We start from the raw sequence: 20432 nt of genomic DNA, 5'->3' as shown, positions 1-20432 counted from the left end.
AGCTTAAATCAGCTAGTCCTACTCTTGTCAAAGAGTGCTTATTAAAAGTGAAAACACATGTTGTTTTTAGGTTTCCATTTTAATATCTGACACGTTTCACTCCCAGCCAGCTTATGCCATCGGCTCGTCTAACTGTCAGAAGAGGGACTTGATTTGCTAAGTAACTTTTCTGGGAACTCAGGACAGTAGGAGGGGAACCCTGCGAAACATATAATACCTGCAACGTGCTATTCTTGTCTACAGTGACAATTAGACAGCAGCTATTAGGTCTAAAGAGGAAGGTATTTTGTTTGTTGTTTCAATCAGGGTTGAATTTGCCAAGGTCGCCCCAGACAGCCTTAGACAATAGTTCTAATTGCAGTTCCTATTCTGATCTGTGCACATGTTCATTCATTCATTTTTCCATCACCCTAAGAAAGAATAAGGTTTTGTTTAATGCTCATCTAGAGGTTACCCTAAAGACTACACCATATCACATTACCCATCAGTTAGTTGCTCTTGCACTAGACAAGCAATATGACTGAAAAACCGAAAAACCAAGAAATGTCAGCGACTTGTCGATCACAGTGCAGGCCTTCTCTAAAGATACCCTACGTTATCAAGCTTTTTGACTCTAACAGGGACCATGATTTACTAATTGAACATGTATTTATTAAGCCTTGGATGCACAACCTACCAATACCTACACTCTTTGAATATCGAATATCTTTAAATCTTTGAATTGACATAGTGGCCTTGTACAATGGGTTATGCAGAGGACTCCCAAAAAACACACCGACTGGTGCATCCCAGTTCTTCTCACTTCCTGCAAGAAGGGTCAATCAAATGAAGGCCAGGAGCTTATGTTTGATTACATTTTTCCACTCTTTTCCCCTGTCTGTGGCTTCTCTTCATGCCTCCATGTTTGTGTATGTCAGCACCTCTTCTATTATATTATCAGACATGAACATCTTCCATGCATTTACTGGGGAGACAGTACTAAACCCAGGTGCAGGCCCTGGCTGACTAATTCAGAATATTGTGGCTAGAGCAGTAAGAGGGGCTCATTCTGTTAGACTCAATATCCATTTCCTCTTCAGAGGACTCATCAGAGGACTCCTCTGTATCTGACTGGCCTTGTTCAGTGGGGGGGGACAATAGTCTGGGTCCTCTATATCTTAGATGTCAGATTCTGAGTCAGTGCCTCCGATGGGCTCTTCATCCCATCCGTCCTGGATCATTTGTAGGGCAAGGTCCACAGCTGGCTTCATAGCAGCCATGTTACTTTAAATATTAAAAAAAAAACATCAGAAAGGACAATGTTTGAAATGCACAGGAAAATATAAACAGGGCTGCACATAAATGGTCCGCAGGTGCGCATTTGCTGTCAAAATAAAAGACGCCTACCAGATAAGAAGTTGGAACGCTCGTTTGCGTACATTAGATGTTCTGGAGGAGGACAGACATTTGTTCAGAACTCTTAAAGATGTCGAAGAAGCAAGCTCCGTAAGCAATTACTTTGGTGTTCCTCCACCACAAAAGAAGAGCGTATTCTCTGAATTTCCGGGAATAGTTTTATTTTGACAGTGAATGCACACCTGCGGACCACTTATGTGCAGCCCTGACTATAAATCATGTATGTTACTGTGTAAAAATTAATTCTTGATCCATCAGAAGTGTAAGTGGGTCAGTCAGAGTTGCTAAGAATGAAAGTTTCATAGAAGATTCCATAGGAACTGCTTGGGGTCATTTTTGACCCCACTTGTGGAAGAGTGGGGTAGTGATACAAAAACTGCATTTTTTTAAATTAATGAAAAAATAAATAAAAATGCAAATGGCCTCATGTTACAAACATATTTTATGAGGAATACCTGGAATATGAATATATTACAACTTTAAAGATTTTGAAGACAAACAACCCGTGGGGTCATTTTTGACCCCACGTGTGCATCTAAGGGTTAAGACTTGCATCTAGCAATTAGGACCAATTAACTGATGAACGTCTGCACAACCACTGCTCACCAGATCCCAACAAGAAACCACAAAAGCTTCCTTATAAGACACAGTAACATGTTTCTCACCTCATACAATATCCTACTGGCCATTGTGGCACTGGACCTGAATCATTGTTAAGATGCATCTCGTGTTTGGGCGAGTCATGTTTTTACCCTGAGTGAACTTCTTCAGCTAGAGGCAATGGGATTGTTATACTGGCATCACACTGAAGGTCAGGTTGTGCGAGGGGGAACGGTGCTGGGCTTAGTCAGTGAAAAGAATCAATATTAGCTCTCACTTGTGCAATTATTCATCACAGGTCACTCGGGAGGACATATTATTAGGAGATACTTAGAGTTTTATCATTCCTAAGACAATGGTGGCGAGACCACCCTCATTCACGGAATAAAGAACAGCCCAATGAAGCAACAATAAAAAGTACAGTAAGTAAATAGTGAACTGCCATCCTAAGGAAGCAATTATGCCCCATTGGAGCTCCTAATCTAAATTAAATCTCCCTATAATGAATGAAGCCACCATTGCCTCCCTCACAATCCTGACTGCAGATTACAAATGTGCCTGTTGTTCTATGATTGATGTGCATGATGAGTCTGCTTCTTCCTGTGTGTGTGTGTGTGTGTGTGTGTGCGTGTGTGTGTGTGTGTGTGTGTGTGTGTGTGTGTGTGTGCGTGTTAGTGTGCGCGAGCAACCATTTGCATAAATGTCTGCTTGTGCTTCCTCAGCTGGGGGACTATATATCAGACATTGCCAGCAACATGATGCTGGTGGAGGAGCATATCCTGTGGATGGCACAGAATGAGGCCAGGGCGTGCACTCGAATCGTCCAGTGTGTGGAGCGTATTGCTGACCTGGCACTGACTGGAGACAATCAGGCCATTTCTAAGGTATAGCTGGACTACAAAAAAAAAATACTCACACTCAAGGCCACACTCAGGGCAAGGGTTGCTTATCGCGCTAAATGACCCAAAGCTTTTACTTTTTTCTCGTGGTTTAGAATAATGAGAAGTCAATTTGGCTTAAGTAGATAGTGAAAACAAAGCAAGCTAAAGATAATTTGCTTCCTTTCTTGGTTTCCTCTTCTATTTTTTCCCTCCCCATTGTCATTGGGGATAAAAGCAGTGGCTAAATTAAAAAATATAAAATTGTCTTCCCTCCCCTCGCCGCTCTCCTACCCTTACCTCTCTCTCCCCACTCCTAAATCCTGGGATGCTCATCTTAGGTATCAGCTAACATAGCTCTGGAGGCCTTTCTGATCCGTCCGTCAAACTTCCACGGTTTGTGCTGCACAGCCCTTCGACAGCCCCCCTCAACTGCCACCTCACCCCGTCCTGACAGCCACTCCCACTCTGATAAGGACATGAGCAGAGAGCGTGATGCCGTGGGGGAATCGTTGCTCAGCTTCAAATGCCACACTGTCAACAACAGTGGCTCACCGGTCAGTCAGCTAAGCAAGGTAAGACGCAAGTTAATAAGCGGTGTGAAGCTTTCTAAAATAACGCCACTATCTTCTGCTGCTTGGACGTGTTAGCTAGGGGGGAGGAGAAAATATTCTTTGACCGTTTCCCTTTCTCACTCCCAGCAAAAAAATTTTTCTAAACAGACATTCACTTTTGCAATTTTTGATTCTTAGTCCAAATACAGGAGTGAGAGAAGGAGGGAAGATGCTCTGAGAGAGGACAGAAATAAAATACAAAAACAGGAGTACAGTTTGTATACTAGCTCATGGGCACAATAAAATGAATTCCCTTGCACCACGCCTTTGAAGCATGTGAGAAAGATTACTTCCTGCCCTTAAGTCTGTTGTTGCCTATTTGTCCTGGCATTCTGACACCTTTGTTGGGGTTTGTTGGCGCGCTATAGATCATCTCGTTATAGGTGGGGTTGTGGTGGGAGCAGGGCCTGCAAATAGGGCAGCAATTTGGGAGTCAGGGAATGCCGACCACTCCCCAGTGATGGATAAGGTGGCCTTGTGTACCTGTCACTTTAAATCAGCTGAAGCTCTACTACATCTCCAGTTGTGGTTGTCACAAATGAGAAATAGATGTGGGGCACTATACATCTGCAGACAGCAGGCAAAACACTCAACTCCCCTGGCACTGTAGTGTCATATTTGTGCAACATTTGTACAGTTTGCACCCTCTAGCTATTCAGTCCACGGATGAATTCACCAGTGTACGTGCGTGTGAACACACTGTCTGTGCATGTTAGTGTTTATGAGCAGGAAAGAGCTCATGAGTGCGTGTTTGTCTTTAAATCCGTGCGATTGTTTCATTTTCCCCTTTCTTCTTCGTCAAGTCTTTCAGGTTTTGTCAGCAATTACAGCACTTTGTTTGTAGCTCCAGGCTCTGTGTAGCTCGCACGCATGTATATCATTGTACAGCGGTGTCAAAGGTTTTCAGCACAAGTAGGTGTGTTATAGGTTTCTTTTTTTTTAAATCACCTATCCACATACAAAGTGTAGCAAACGTAATACTGAGCTCAGGGATGTGTGAGGGTCATACCAACTGTTGCAGTGATCCTTATTCAGCTACTGATGGAAGACCTTTTTCTTATGATTCATCTCAGCATTTCAAATGTTTCAAACTTTTGCTCGGCACTTTTTCTATCTCTGGAAACTGACCTAAATTAGCAGAGTCACAAAAAGGACAATACTGCTCTGGCAGAGATCGACAAATGTGGAATTAACATTTATTTTTATTATCGACAAGTGATCTCACTGCCAGTACTTTCAGTTTTAAAAGGTTTTCTTACAGCAGAGTCCAAACAAAAAATAATATTTTATCTTCCCACTAAACAGTTGCAGCACTGTGTGACCTTGAGAAAAATACTTTAGCTCGAAGCTCGTATGTGATGTGTAAACTTCAAGGGTTCTTATCGGTGACTCATCTCAGCTAAGTGTCTCTTCAACAGCAGCACAGAAAAGGTTCATTATTAAGACAATCAACATTTCAATTACAGATTCACATAAGAAAACAGTTGTTAGCTGAATGTCCAAATAAAAAGGTGAACCTGATTTGACAGCAGGAAATCTTAATGACTGTCAAGTTAAACTCTATTGAAGTCATTGCACAACTCTATAAAATCATATCTTGCTAGCTAACAATGGAGTGCTCAGTGCTGCTACTGATAGCTGAAAACAATTGATTTTCATAGTCTCGACATGTTCTCAGTAAAAAGACTTTTTTTTTGTAAGTTATTTGCTACAAGAAAGGGTAAAAGCATCCTTGTTATTGGTGGACTCTGTTAAACTGCATTTTTTCCAACATCTGAACTGTTAAGCCCGGGGCCTCTCACTAGTCTTACTGCTCTTCTCCTGTTGTTAACAGTAATGTCCACTGTACAAATCCCATAGGTTATCATTTAGCTAAATAGTATCTTTGTTTTGCAATGTAAAAAAGAGAAACAAACAAAAATAGCTATATGTGACCTAGAGATGAATCTCTGCCAAACTCCTGTCACTAGGGAAAAGTGGTTTATTCCCCAACCAGCTGGCAACTGCTTGGTGGTGGTTGCTGGCTGTTTCTAAGTGGAATTGGTCACAAGGAAGCTGTTGTATTAAAAATGTCTTTGTGATGACTTTGGTCACTAGCAAATTGCTCCAGTTACCCATACTTTGCATGGAAAATGCTCATTTCATGTCCATACAGCATTACTACTTGGGGATTCTGACATTACCACCACATAGCTGGCATGAAGAAATCAAAATCCTTCAAACACAAATGCTAGGGCAGCCAAACATATGAAACTAAAGGTAGAGTGAATGTTATTTAATCTTAATTTAACAAGCCCCACTGAAGGGCCCCACACAGATGCTATACTTAGATTAAGGCCATGTCCACACTAATATGTTTTCGTTTGAAACTAAAGGTACAAACATCTTTTTCTCTCTGTTTTGGCCTTCCGTCCACACTGAGACGACGTTTTCGTTCATGGAAAACACAGCTTTTTGAAAATGCTCTCCAAAGCGGACATATTTGAAAATGCAGGTTTTTGCATCGCAGTGTGGATGGCAAACCCGGAGCCGAAAACGATAACACATTTTAGTCATGTGATGCAGTCATGTGACCAATTAAACTAAGATAGCGGCAGCAGTTCAGGCCATTATACAGCAGTTGTTTTGTTTGCTGTCGCTTTTGACAGCCCTATTAAAGATTAATATCAGTTTGTACATAGCTTTTCTTCAAATTCTTTAATTCTCACTCGCTTTTGCAACTTTGTACTTTTGTGGTACTCGCAGCAACAACTCCACGTCATTGTCACTCCATTTAAAAAACTCGGTGCTTTTCCTCAACATTTTGCTGCAACATTTCAAAGAGCGGGAAAGTAAATAAACGGCAGACAGAAATGAGACAGGTCGAATCTTCTTGCGTTTCACGCATGCCCAGTACTGGAACGCAAGGATTTTCGTCTGTTTCAATGTGGATGAACAACTCTGTGAAAACAACTGAAAACGGTAGTGTGGATGCGGAGCGTATTCAGACATATATCCCGTTTTCAAATTTATCCTGGCTAGTGTAGACGTAGCCTAAAGCAGCACGAAGTAGCGTGCCAATGTGTGAAGAGACAATTCTTTAGTCTAGTGTTCAGTGGCTAAAAAACATGCTTTATTAGCTTAGGACGAGAACATTTTAAAGAGATAGCTATAACAGCTTTATTTGTATTGTACATTTCATTATGTGTAAACTCAATAAGCTTAACAGAGAAGACAAAAACATAAAAACTAGTGCAGGTTATAACATCTTAAGGCAGCAAAAGCAGCACAAACAAAACAAAACAACAGCACCTATCAAATGTGCGCTTGCGTGAATAAAAAGGTTTTGATTTTGTTTGTGAATATGTGCAAAGTTTTAATTGATCTTAAGTCAGCAGGAAGTTTGTTCCACAGAACAGTTCCACAATAACTGAAAGCACCTTCAGAAGGCCGACAGACTGACAGCTTTGTGAACTAAAGGAAGGATTTTAAAAGTAATTCTTCATTTTACTGGAAGCCACTGGGAGAGGTAACGTGTTGAAATTTCCACCTACCTGTAAGGATTCTGGCTGCTGCATTTTGAAGTCATCCTAATGTCTCAGTTCCAAAAATCTTTGAGACATCCAGCATTTAATGTCATCAATGCAGCTCGTTAATATGTGAAGAGAGGTTAGATCAGATTAGATGCTGATGTAAAATTCCAATTCTGTACAGCCCCAAATTTAAAAAAAGGTGTTAGAATTAGTCTTAATACCCACAGGTGCAGATTTTCTGCAGATGTACTGCTCTTATTTTGCATTTTTATGTAATATTTATGAGGTGCATACAATTGTCAGTGTCAGATTTACCTTTAAATAGTTAATATATTTTGGTAATTCTGGCAGAAAAAATCTCTCCAAAGGTCAGTTTTTGGATGTGAGATGAAGAATGTTATATTATTTCCAACTCACTGAATGTGCAGAATGAATAAAGCGAGAACTCTCTGGGCGATTTACACTCTCACACCTGTGTTATGCCTCGTCTTGCTCTTTAAAGGCTCTGGGGTGTGAAGCAGCGCCCTAGTATGGATCACTTCAATGTTAATTGTAGGGTGGACCAGAGTGGCATCATTTGCATGTGAAATACTCTTTTCTAACTAACAGCACCTTGAAATCAGCCTGCATAGTATCTTTTTATTGGCCTCCTCTGGCCTTAACAGTCTGTCCAAGTTACTCGGGTCTTTACATCTGTCCAGTTCGCAAGCATTCATGGCTTCTAACACAGTGATGAAGACTGCCTGTTGACTTACTGTCAAATAAAAATATAAAATATAAGCAACTTTATCTGTGTGTGGTCATAATATTTTAGTTCATTAGTATATTTGTAACAGATTTAATTAGAAGATCTGATGTTTTTTACACAGTGTGGACACCAGAAAGCGCCTGAAAACTGCACTGAATCGTTTTTCTAACCTTGATCACATGGTATCAAATTAGAGTCTTAAATTTAAAGCTTTACATAATCCTGCATTCAAATGAAACACAATCAAAGCATAGTGTGTAAATGTTGCTATGGCAATAACTTAACTCAACATCATTCAGCTGAGATAAAGCTGCTAATTTGGAGTCTTGCACCAAGCTGCCTAAATCAGTGTTAAGTTGATGGATGAGAAAATAGAGGGATAAGCAATGCACACCAACTAATGCTTAAACAGATGCCTGTGATTAAAACCCAAAGCACAGTAGCAGACATAGTAACAGTTATCAGATATGACAATTGTCACTCTTAAGTGAGAGTGAAGGCCTGTTGTGTGAAAGTAAGCATACCTTTTTTTATCCAACGGGAACGTGACACAGTTGTGCAGAGTGTGAACTTGGTGTGGGCTCAACGCATTTAGTGTATCCAGAGCAGAGATAGAAATGCACATAATACACGCTTACGAACACACAATTCCCTATGAGTCATCAGTCAGCCTGTCTAACACTGCTCAGTTTAACAACACACTGTGAGGGCTACAATAGACACCTAGCACCACAGCTTGTTATCGAGCACAGTAGATACCCCTGAGATTAATACACGCTGGAAAGGATTCACAGTCACTTGATAGTCACCAATTCAAGCTAGCTGGGACAATGTCTAAAATGTAAATTAAACCAATGATTGGAAGGATTAGAAAGCCATTGAAATGGTGTATTTGTTTGAAGATATAGAAGCACAAAACTGAGATAATGTGTTGCTTTTTGAAAAGTACACCTACTTTTGATTTGAGCTGGGAAAGGAAGGTTTTGGAAACGTTTTAGGGACAATAAAACAGACATGACATGTACACTGAAAGAAATCCATACCCTGTATTAAATGCTGTAGTTTGTGTAGTTTATATATGAAATGCCTTCATTGTTTCTGACATGGATTCTTCCCCCTCAGCACCCCCATAAAAGCCTCAGACAACCAGTAGATTCAAACCACCACCATTACAACGAAGCAACAGCGCTAACCACTGCACAACTGTCCATCAACAGTGATGTTGACGAATGCTTTGACTGTTCAGATGGTCCATACAAATAAGCTCACCATGCGACTCAATTGGCACAATTGACATGAAGATATTTATATATAAATTAAATAAACACATTTTAATATTACAAATAAATTGCCATCTATAATTAAATAAAGGACACTAAAAAGAGTCTGGTATCAGTTTTTACTAACAGTAACAGTGACAGAGAACTGTCTTTGGAAGGGGCTCTAAAAGTGAGAAACAAGCCAAGACCTAAAAATCTGCACTTGTCCATAAACTCTTCCTTTTCCAGACTGTTTCCTTCACCATCATGTACCTGACTGACTGGCTGACTGAATGATCCCCTCTCTGTCTCACTCTGGCAGGAGCTCAGCACCGTTTAGAGCCATTTTGAGCCAAACTGGACTTAGACACACAGCATATGGCCCTGCTGTGCCAACACCTTGCCAAAAAGTGGCATAATAAAACAGCCAACATGAAACATGTGATCCTCACTTAACTTTTTAAAGAACTATTTTTTCTGTTTCTTTTTTGCTTTTTTTAAATAGTTATTCACCAACTGTTTGCAAACAGAAAAAAAGAGATATGTTTTTGGATGTTTAAAAGAAACCACATATTTGTCACGTTTCGTGTCATTTTCTGTCAGAAACAAGACCTTTTGACAGAATAAGATATTCCATGTATTTCATATTGCACATCTGAAGCAGCTTAGAAGTTCTTCCCTGAAAGCATGCTGTGATTTAATGAAGCACCCTGATGTTCACTCAGTGGCAGGTCAAATTTAGTGAGATTTATGTGAGAAAAGAAGAGGATCCAACACTGGCTGTGTAGAGGAACTTAAGAAGATTATAGGTTACTTAAAAACAAAACCAACACAGCATCAAAGTGTCTAAGTGAGCTAAGACTCGCTGCAGGTATTTGGTCAAAAAGAAAAGCAGTGGGCAAGCTGTTTGGTCCAGTGATGGTGCTAGTTGAAAAGGCAAAGGATCAACGGAATTACTGCATTTTATCCTGAAGGGAATCTGGGTCTCCAACGTAATCATTATTGAGATATTTCAGGGAGGCTGGGATATCTCAATAAACATTATTGCCAGAATTTCACTGTTTTTTGTTGGTATGACATTGAGATTCTCATATTGAGTGTTGCTTATTGAACAAAACACCAACAATGTTCTAATCCCTGGGTGGACAAAGAAAGCAACCAGTTTCAGGTTACTGACTGTTCATTTATCGGAAGAAGATAAGCATGCACCCTCAAATCAGCCTGAATATTGAGCACCGCATTTTAATGCTGACCTCATTATCCATTTAATTGGGTTTAGTGAACTAGGTGGGAGAATTACAATTTCATACTTGACATTTATATGTTTTCTTTATGATTCCCATTAGAATTGAATTCCATGTGCTCAAAATATGTCTACATGTGAATGAACATATGCACACATTCATCTACAGCCAGTGGCTTTTCTATACTTTCTTCAAATATGAGCTAATTCTTGCAGATTAGATTAGATAATATACTCACACTTACTTGAACTACAAAAATGAGTCTAAAGCTCTGGTTTCTATGCCAATTTACCTTGCAGTATCTTAAAATAATGCTTTAATGGGCTTTCATCAGTTAACTACAGAAACGATAGCAGTAGTGAAGCTGAAAGCTAAACAGCAGGGAGCCCGCATTATGTTTGTACCAAACAATGGAATAGATAAACAGCTATTCAATGACAACCAAGTAAAATTACCTTCATTTATGTTCTATATTTCATGTTTTTGAGGAGTCTTAATGTCCAAATCAGCTAATGGTTGGGGCGTGAAAGAGACGAGCTTTGGAAATTAGCTGTGGCCAAAGAACATGTGACCAAAACTGGCAAGGTGTGTGAGAAGAGAGCAAAAGGGAAAATCAGACTTATGATTAACCTCCTAGGAGGTTAATCATAACTTCTTCATCAACTTCTTCTGCTACGTCAAGTGGTTAAATGGAATAATGCCCTACAGTCTTCATTTACAACTCCTTGTGTCATCTAAAAGATGTTATCCCTTTCAGATTTAGTACAATTTATTTTAAAAAAAGTTTCATAAATTTTGTGGTGCAATTTTTGTGGTGCAGAACTGCTTTCCCAATTCAAGTTTGGGAATCACTTGTTTTATGTGTTATTTATCAGCTGGCTTTGAACTCACTGACATACATTAATCATAAGCTCCAGAATTTACAGTAGCTGTGATGTTTCATTTTCATATCTGAAAAAAGGAGTTGTATTTAAATTAGAAATTAAAAAAGCTTTTGAAGAAAAAAAAACCCCTGACTGTTTTCGAGATCTTTTCAGCATCTTGCCTGATTACAGCATGCTTGCCAGTTGACCTCTGGTTGGTATCACACAGTTCCACTTTGTTTAGAACAGACTCTGAACTAATTATCCCTAAATTACACAAACATATGGCATCTTATCCTATTTCCCAAGTCAGTGGGCATTATCCTTGAACTGAATTGCAGAGTGTATGGTTCATTGAGGATGACAGTTTGGGACAATATTTACCACTTTAGATCTCCTTCTTCCTTGTCATTGACAGGTAATTAGCGGAGGCCTTTAGGCTGAACGGGTGGAGCATTTGCACCTCCCTCTCCCCTCATATAGCCTTTCGTTGCTCTGCAGAGTGTTTTTTAATTATACCCACCCTGTTTTGCGTGTGTGGGTGTGTTTGTTAGTCTGTTTTTTTTTTCTTTTTTTGTGTCTTCATGTGTGCGTTTGTGCTTTTTTTTGGTGTGAGGGTGTGTTTGGATGCGTGCCCACCAGTCGCCCTCCAGGTGAAGACTCTATCTGGGGACTCTGTTGTAGGAGAATAGAGCCGCAGGGCTGCCGCGCAGAAAACGAATCCTCTGTGTGTCAGCACTGGCATCTGAGACCACCAAATATGACCCAGTTTGTCCTGATTCAGTAAACACGGAGCTTTACGAATGCGGATGCCTAATGTCTCAATAATTTGCTTCTAATTGGGATATGTTAGGGATGTGTTGTGTACACTTCCCTAATAAGCAATACAGGATTTCAAGTACTTAACTCCAACACGAACAGTGCAAAGACTCTTCATTAGCTCGTTGACCTGTGTCTCTTTGTACGGGGGCCACAGATTGAGGAAATCCTCCTGCCATATTTGACATGCAAACGACCGGAGGTTAATTGTATGGATGCTGAACTCTGTTAAGCACCAAAGCCAAATGGCAGCAGGCATTAACAGTTATTAAGTATTAAGGTTTTATTAGTTCATGTTATGCTTCACAATAGGGTGTGGGTGTGTTGTGCATGTGTGCTGGCTTGTGCGGACAGTGCACATGCATCCTTGCATGTGTGTGTGTGTGTGTGTGTGTGTGTGTGTGTGTGTGTGTGTGTGTGTGTAGGCGAATGGATTTATACATGCTCCGGATTTTGTTTTTGTGCAAACTATTTGCAGCTCATACGGTACGTGTGTGGCTGAGTGTCCATGCAGATGCATTATTCTTCAGCATGAAGGCATATAGAATTTTTACTCCCTCCCAGAGGAATCACATCTTTTTCTCTCTTTGCAGCTCGGTGAAACAAACAGGCCTGTGATGCAGCAGTGAGAGGCCTTGAATGCTAAACACATCATAAGAGAGGAAGGCAGAGAGAGGAGGAGGAGGGCAGGAGGCAAACAGAGAACTGAAATTGAAAAAAAAAAGAAGAAAAGAACAAGACTGAGTGCAATACAGCCAAAAGTGACAAATGAAGGACTAGACACAGACAGGTGGACACATCCAGGAAATAGAGAGTAAGAAGTGAGAAGGAGAGACTTAGCAGGAAACAAGGGAGGGTGATACTAAGAACAGGAGAAGGAGAGAGGAGAAATTGTTCCATCAATGACTGGAGATCAGCACACCCGGGGGACTTCTATCCATTTCCACTGAATGAGAGACAGTGATTTATTTCCCTTTTTAGAAGAGCAGAGGAGCTGATCCTCTACTTCCTGTGTAGATTCTGTGCTGGACAAGTTGTCCCCAACTGAATCAATCAGCCCATCCCATCGTTTCTTAAAGTGCACTCTGGCAACATAAAGGTCATTTCTAACTTTTTTTGTTTTGCTTTTTTAAATTAGAGCCCACATAGCACCTTCACTTTCCTTACTGCCCCATCCAGTTTGTGCTTATACCCCATTAAACATTTTGCTGAATCTTCCAGGATACTCCTGTGTTTTGTGCTGTGCTTACCCAGCCTGTCTGTTGGCTGTGTTGTCCAATGCAGTGTTTTGCTGCTGCATAACAATGTGGGGTTTTTTTCATCTCACTCTGCAGCATTGTGTAGAGATGAATGGAGGCATTTGCTCATCTCTGACTATCCCCCCCTTTTTTTTTTATACATTTAGCCAAGATCTCATTTTCTCTGTGGTGTGACACACTCTCATCAGGAAAGCTGTACCACATACAGACAGCTTTGTCCTGACAGCTTCTGTAGGAAAATGACAACTGGAAGTTTTAGGAAAAGAAATCCAATGGAAAATAGGTCATTTTAAATTATATATTGTGTCTGCATCATAATATTGCTTCCTGTCAAAAAAGACTATGTTTAAAGTATACTGCCCGTAGCCATACTGTAAACCTGCATCACTCATCTCTGGGGCTCCTCACATGAGTAGAGATGTTTCCCTGCGTGACATGAACTGACAAAGACTCAGTTGTAAACATGGTATATACTATAATTACTTTAAAAGATATATTAAATTCATGTTTAGGGTGATTTTGTGTATCCGGACCTTGCAAAATCTAAAAATAGTCTCGGGAAAACATAAGAGGTCATAAGAGCGCAGATGATGTCAGCTTTTGTTGTAACTTGTATACCATGCCAAGGATTACTTCACTTAGGCATAAGCCATTAACTAAGTGCTAAAGCATAGTGAGTCTGACCTACCACTGTTTGGATCAAGTATATGAAATAACCTTTAGTTAGGTTATTAAACACAAGCGGAAATGACTTGGTAGTTTTCCTTATATAGTTCAAGTTAAATTAATTTTTTGCAATTCAGTAGTTGAAATACACCATTTAATAAAATTCTGAAGCTTCACTTGGTGCAGGACACATGGTATCGAAGTGGGAATGTGGGGAACAAGACTCTACACTTGCTGGCATATTGTTCTGTCTTTAGCGTGTTGATTTGGTTATCAAGCCTTGTCCCATTATTAGTGATCTACAGGAGGCATAAAGCTCAGAATAATTAAGAGACACAAGGATTTATTGGCGATGTAATCAAGTAGTCCATATTGGAAAAAAAAACCCTCAAACAGAGAAACATGAGATCTTTGTTCATGCATTATCTTGTATCCTTGTATCCTGATCCTATAAAGCTACTGCCAGGGCATGGTGTACTTTACTAAGACTGAAGACGAAGCAAATCTAACTGGAAAAACAGAGCTGTCACACCTATTTGAGCATCTTGTGATTTACAACAAGCTAACATTAGTTTTGTTGACATTGTGTTGTAATTTTTCTGCAGCATCCGTAGTTGTCACAATTCACAAACACAGCATTTCATCTTGGATCATAGGAGCTTGTTCAGATAGCATCACTCAAACTTTGTCACCTTGAAATCCGTGTAAAGGCATGGAGTGCTTTCTTTGGGCTGCTATGAATATTTTGTGGCAGTTTCTAAAATTTAGTTGCATTATACATGTATGTATATTTTGTCCCCAATTATCCAAGTAAAATCTAAAATATTTTTTCTTCTCTCACATTGGATGAATCTGTTGCTGCCCTTGAACTATTTTCCTCTATTCCACTTGCTGCGCTTGTTAAATTAAGTATCATAATTTTTTTTATTATTATTTTGGCATTACTGGTACTGAAATGCTAGTTTCAGCATCTTTAGTTAAAGCAGCTGCTTTTTCAAAAAGACAAGTTCAACCTTAATCTGTGAATTTAAACACGTAGCTCCTCATTTTTCTTGTTGTGAGTAACACAGGTCAGTTGTACAGTTTCATATGTGGAAAGCCTAAATATCAGGGAAAAGCAAGTATTCTTGATCTTTCATGCATGCATGGAAAGCCAAAAGTAAGGGAGCGTAGCTGAATGACCACCCAACAGAACAGAGCTGGCATGGTGGTGGGTTGCAAAGCAGCTGGCAGAGTCAGCAGGCTGACACACCTTCGTTAGAATGCCCCATGTGAGATTTGCCAACAGGATGTGAAGAAGCATATCAGCAGAGTTTCAATACTCTATAACAGTAGTTTGTCCTGTGATAGACTACTGACCTGCCAGGGTGTACCACCTCTCACCTAGCGTGAGCTGAGATAGGCTCCAGGTGCCCCACAATCTGGATGGATGGATGGAGCTTAGTTTGTTTAGAGACAGACACTATCTCTTCTTTTTAAGATTAGGTTTAAAACTTTCCTTTTTGCTAAAGGATATAGTTAGACCTGGATCAGGTGACCCTGAATCCTCCCTTAGTTATGCTGCAGTAGGCATAGGCTGCTGGGGGATTCCCATGATCCACTGAGTGTTTCTTCTTCAGTCACCTTTCTCACTCACTATGTGTTAATAGACCTCTCTGCATTGAATCACACTTGTTATTAATCTCTGGCTCTCTTCCACAGCATGTCTTTTGTCCTGTCTGCTTCTCTCGCCCCAGCCGGTCGCGGAAAATGGCCCTGCCCCTCCCTGAGTCTGGTTCTGCCGGAGGTTTCTTCCTGTTAAAAGGGAGTTTTTCCTTCCTACTCTCGCCAAAGTGCTTTGCTCATAGGGGGTTATATGATTGTTGGGCTTTTCTCTGTGTGTATTATTGTAGGGTTTACCTCAAAATATAAAGCGTTTTGAGGTGACTCTTGTTGTGATTTGGCGATGACAGTGCAGAAGAGAGGCGAAGAAGTGATTACAGGCAGTGGATGCTGAAGAAAGTCTGATGTTCCAGTAGAGAAATGATGGTCGTAGAAGCTACTACCCCACAATTTCCACTAGGAAGCTGAAGCTCACTTGTGAAAAGAATATTGCCAGTCAGTCATTTATCATAAATCAGTCTGTGATTTAACATTACAAGTCAGCACATACAACAAGTATAACATAACATAACATTAACTAAGTTAATCACAGACACAGAACAGACAAGGATCTCCAGCAACTTTCGCCAAAAATCAAAATCAAAAAGCTAATAATGGCAAGTGAACTGTGATGTGTTCAGTGACCTCTGAAAAACCACAGCATACTGTCATAAAAATGTACACACCAATCTGTTTTTAATCATGAAATAAAATGATGACTACCGTGACAGGTAAGTCTCCTGCTGTTATTTTTTTTTTTTACAAACTTTTATGAACTACCTTCAGGATTACATCTCCAGCAGATAAATTCCTCCTTTAAAAAAAAAAGATAAAAAAAAAAATCTCAGGCAAACTGAAAATTGAATAGTTGTTGACATTCAGGTTTTCAGCCAACAATAGCAATATGGTTTTTATCCCAGTATAACTCTGAAAGTGAATGAGTCATACATTTCCTCCTCAAATACACAACTCACTCAGCCAGCACTAGAAGACTGGCCAGTACTGGAAGCCTATTGTACTGGGCAGCTGCCAGCTGTCACCACAAATCTAAGGCAAAACAAAAAAAAAGCAAAACAATCCACCATGTGGCTGAGCATACTCAAGTATTACATCACCCGATCACCTGAACAATTTAAATGGCTTTCTCAACTTAGCGACAGCCGTTGACATTTCATCTCTGAAGCCAGTTAACTGTGTCTCCAGTTTGACATGACATTAAGTTATTATGGTGATCTCACGAGTTGGGCTGCCTGCTCTGCTACAGTCAGATGGCATTCATCACCCAGTGCCCTGTCACTGGCACCCCTGGCAGTAATAAAGAAGCACGCTTTAGCACTGGCATTTTACAATCTAGACACCAGTAACCCGCTCGCATTTCATATTCGCATAGTTGTCTGATCTTTTGAACTTTGTCCCTTTATCTCTAGAACACACACACATGCACGCACAGGCGCACACTTCTGAATATAAGACGTTTTGATTTTACACGAGACTCGTTGCAGGGGTTAAATAATACAACATTTTATTAATAATGTTAAACATCTCTTGTGTCAGGTGGCGTGCAGAATATTACAGCACTACTGCTCTGCTCTCTACGCACACTATGATGCCATTAATATTAATTGTTTCATGAATTGCTGTCATAATAGCAAAAAAGCTCACAAAACCCAACGTGCATATTTTAACTCTTCCTCTCAGTCCCTGCTGCTCTCTCCCCTCCTCCCTTTGTCCTTCTTTGTGGCTTAAAGCAGTAAAATGCTCAGCCAACTAAGTTTGCCTCCCATGCACTGGTTAATCTGGCCTGTCTAGCGTTATCTTCCACCTTTTGCTTCTGGTCCACAAATCAAAGCTCGATCGACTCCTATTTCTATCATCTCCTTTCTCCCCCCTGTCCTCCCCTCATGCCCCGCAGCAGGCGCCTCCTTCTCTAAAAAAAGTAGGGTGCAGCAGCAGGGAGTCCTTTGCAATTCTTCTGTGTCTCGTCTCATCAGCCCCACCACAACGCTGTGTGTTTCTCTCAGCCTGTTCCGTGCTGCTTTCATGTGGCATCCTGCACTTTGCGGATGTAATTAAATGTACGCTGATAGAGCATTAGGTTGCTGGTAAAGCTGGATGTCCAAGGTCAGGCTCTTAGTGTTTGACAGCTGTGCAGATAATATCAAGAGTAAAAAACTGGCTGCAGACTTTTATAAGATATGTTTCCTCATAAAATTCAGCTGTGGACCTATTGCAGCGTTTGAAATCCACATAAATCTTGTAGCACATCAAAAAAAAAAAAGGCTTTTTTGGTCATCTGCACTCTTTCTTGCACTCAGCTGCTTGAACGCAGCTTTTTGCCATATGGTGATGTAAAGTGCTTGTTAAGAAGTGCTGAAATATGTGGACAGATGTTTTAGACATATATGCTACGTGTGTTCGGGACAGCATGCCGTATGCTGCTGAGTTGGTACTCACACAGTCTGTACCTGCGAGATTGGTGGGCACAGGCGGCGACGTCTTTCCTTTGATGAATGAAATCCAAATCTCTCCTCACCCTCATTTCTTATTTTCACTCCCCTTCACTGTCATTTTGAAGCGATCCCTCTTTTAGGATCTTTTTCTCTAACTTCCCCTCGCTTATATCAGCTCCATCCACATCGTGTTTTCTGTGATACCCTTGAAAAGAAGAGGTTTCGTTGAGGAGGGGGCCTTTTTTTCTAATTACTCTGTGGTGTGTTTGCATGTTGCACCATCTGTGAAGCTTCTGCTGTTCCCTCAATTAGAATTCTTAGATCGACGAGATTGGAGTTTTACTGCACTGCCAGTGTTTGCTCAGATGGAGTCTGCTGCAAAAGCACCGACTTTCACAGATTATAATTACAGTAAAACTGTGCTCCTCTCTCAACAGTGGGATATCACTCTCTCTCTGTATATTTCTCTCTAATTATTGTTATTTCTCATGTGGAAATAGTAGTTTTCACCCCCTACTGTATCTGTTACTGCACTGTGCAAAGCTGTAAATTTGGCATAGCAGTTACAAGTCCTCCCACAGTGTCCATAATTTTGGATTTACTGAAACAATATAAGCTGCTTATTTTGGATGATGCACACACAGACGCAGAAACAAACACACGTACACGGGATCTAAGCCTCGTGGAACGCTATGTTTAGAAGTTATCCATGGGTCCTTAAGGGTGCCCATCACCAAAACTGTTTGGGTACTGCTTAAACAAACTGAACGCTTAGCCATTTCTGGTTGGTTTAGTTGTGGTGCAAACTGTCAGTCGCAGTCTGATGCAGACTAAACAGTTATACTAGTGTTAATTGTTGTCCTAGCAAAAAAATGTGTTTATATGAAAGCAAAGCAGCACCTTATTTCACACACTGTGTGCTTACACACCACTCCTTAATAATTAGTTATTATTAATCTCTGGCTTTCTTCCACAGTGTGTTTTTTATCCTGTGTCAATCCCCTCGTCCCCGACTGGTCGCAGCAGATACCTGCACCTCCCTGGGCCTGGTTCCGCTGAAGGTTTCTTCCTGTCAAAAGGGAGTTTGTCCTTCCCACTGTCACCAAGTGCTTGGGATTTCCCTGTATTATTGTAGGGTCCTTACAATATAAAGCAATATAAACAATATAGAGTGATTTGGTGTTGGATGAATAAAATTGAATTGAATATATATCAGCTACACATAATGTCACATTAGTTTTCTGTGCTATCCATTTTTTGCTGCTTATTCAACTCAGGGTCATGGTGGTCTGGAGATACCACAGGCCAAGAGGCAGGGTGCACCTTGGACAGGTATCACACATGTCAATTTAGAATTGAACCAATTAACCATTGGAGGAAGTCAGAGAAAACCCACACATATATGGGGAGAACCTCCAAGCACCACACAGAAAAGCCCCGTGGGGGATATGAACCCAGGACCTTCTTGTTCTGAGACAAAAGTGCTAACCAGCACACTACACGTGTGCTGCTCTCTGTAAGTTGGTGGCTTCTTCTTGAAATCTAGTTGCAAAAAAGTGAGAGTTGTTAGTTTTTTTTTTTTTTTTCAGTTGTTACATTTACCCTAGCTTGTGTTCACTGACAGTGATAGTCACATCGAGTGACAAAGTTGTAAAAACTCTTGTAAAAGCAACTTTTTCAGTTTCAATTTGCTTTGATAATGTTGTATGACAATTAAAAAAACAAAAAAAGAACAAACCTCACATTTGCCAAACAAATATATGATTTGGATTTGTATCAGGTCACAATCAAAGCTAAAAGACAGAACTGTAACTCAAAATCACACTTTCCATTTTAATGATACAATAACAAGAAGGCAGCTTTTTTTTAAGTTTCCTTTGACTGGACATCACCATTTGAATGTTTGTCTGAGATCTGTTAGATTTCCAAGAGTTTGTGTTCTCAGAAATGGAGTCTTTGAAAGATGCTTATACCTGTCAACCAACAGTTGCAAGTTCTTGATAGTGCTGAAAAAGAGCTGAGAATAAATCAAAGTCTAAACTCATGCCGAGATTACAATTTCAGAAGCTGGAATCAAATTGGTTCCGATCCCCTCTCTGGTACAATGACAGCTCCACTGTACTCTGTCCATTTAATGAGCTACTTGGGGGCCTGCTGACTTTTATTTACTTGCACTGCTGTGAGTCTAATTGTGATCGTAAATGAGCTAAGCATGAAAAACCATCTCTGCTTCAGGGGAAAGCAAACAAGTTGTAGGTAGAAAGTGCAGACTTGCTGGACAAGTACTCCAAATACAACTGAATATCATGTCTGTGAAACATAATGCAATCTCCAATTTAATTGAGTTCAACCTGGCACTAAATTTAGTGCCAAGTTAGCACATGAGTAATTGTGGTGCACTTAAAATAAAGGTCTTATATACAGTAGATGCAGTAAAATATAGAATCACGCTTATACAACAATGTAAAAATGAACCCTTTGAGG

General features: G+C 40.3%; 1 protein-coding gene across 1 annotated transcript in view; it reads left to right on the top strand.

The window, feature by feature from the left end:
* The window catches only part of LOC134639925 (adhesion G protein-coupled receptor A3), a 184095-nt gene that overhangs the window by 80750 nt on the left and 82913 nt on the right, over positions 1–20432 (top strand). Inside the window, exons 11-12 of the mRNA XM_063491443.1 lie at positions 2718–2879; positions 3215–3448. Coding sequence (XP_063347513.1) covers positions 2718–2879; positions 3215–3448 — 396 coding nt within the window. The remainder of the gene's footprint in view (positions 1–2717; positions 2880–3214; positions 3449–20432) is intronic.

The sequence above is a fragment of the Pelmatolapia mariae genome, linkage group LG13, assembly GCF_036321145.2.
Source record: "Pelmatolapia mariae isolate MD_Pm_ZW linkage group LG13, Pm_UMD_F_2, whole genome shotgun sequence".
Taxonomy (NCBI): Eukaryota; Metazoa; Chordata; class Actinopteri; order Cichliformes; family Cichlidae; genus Pelmatolapia; species Pelmatolapia mariae.
Note: the sequence above shows the minus strand (reverse complement) of the source record. Positions and strands in the feature narration are given on the sequence as shown.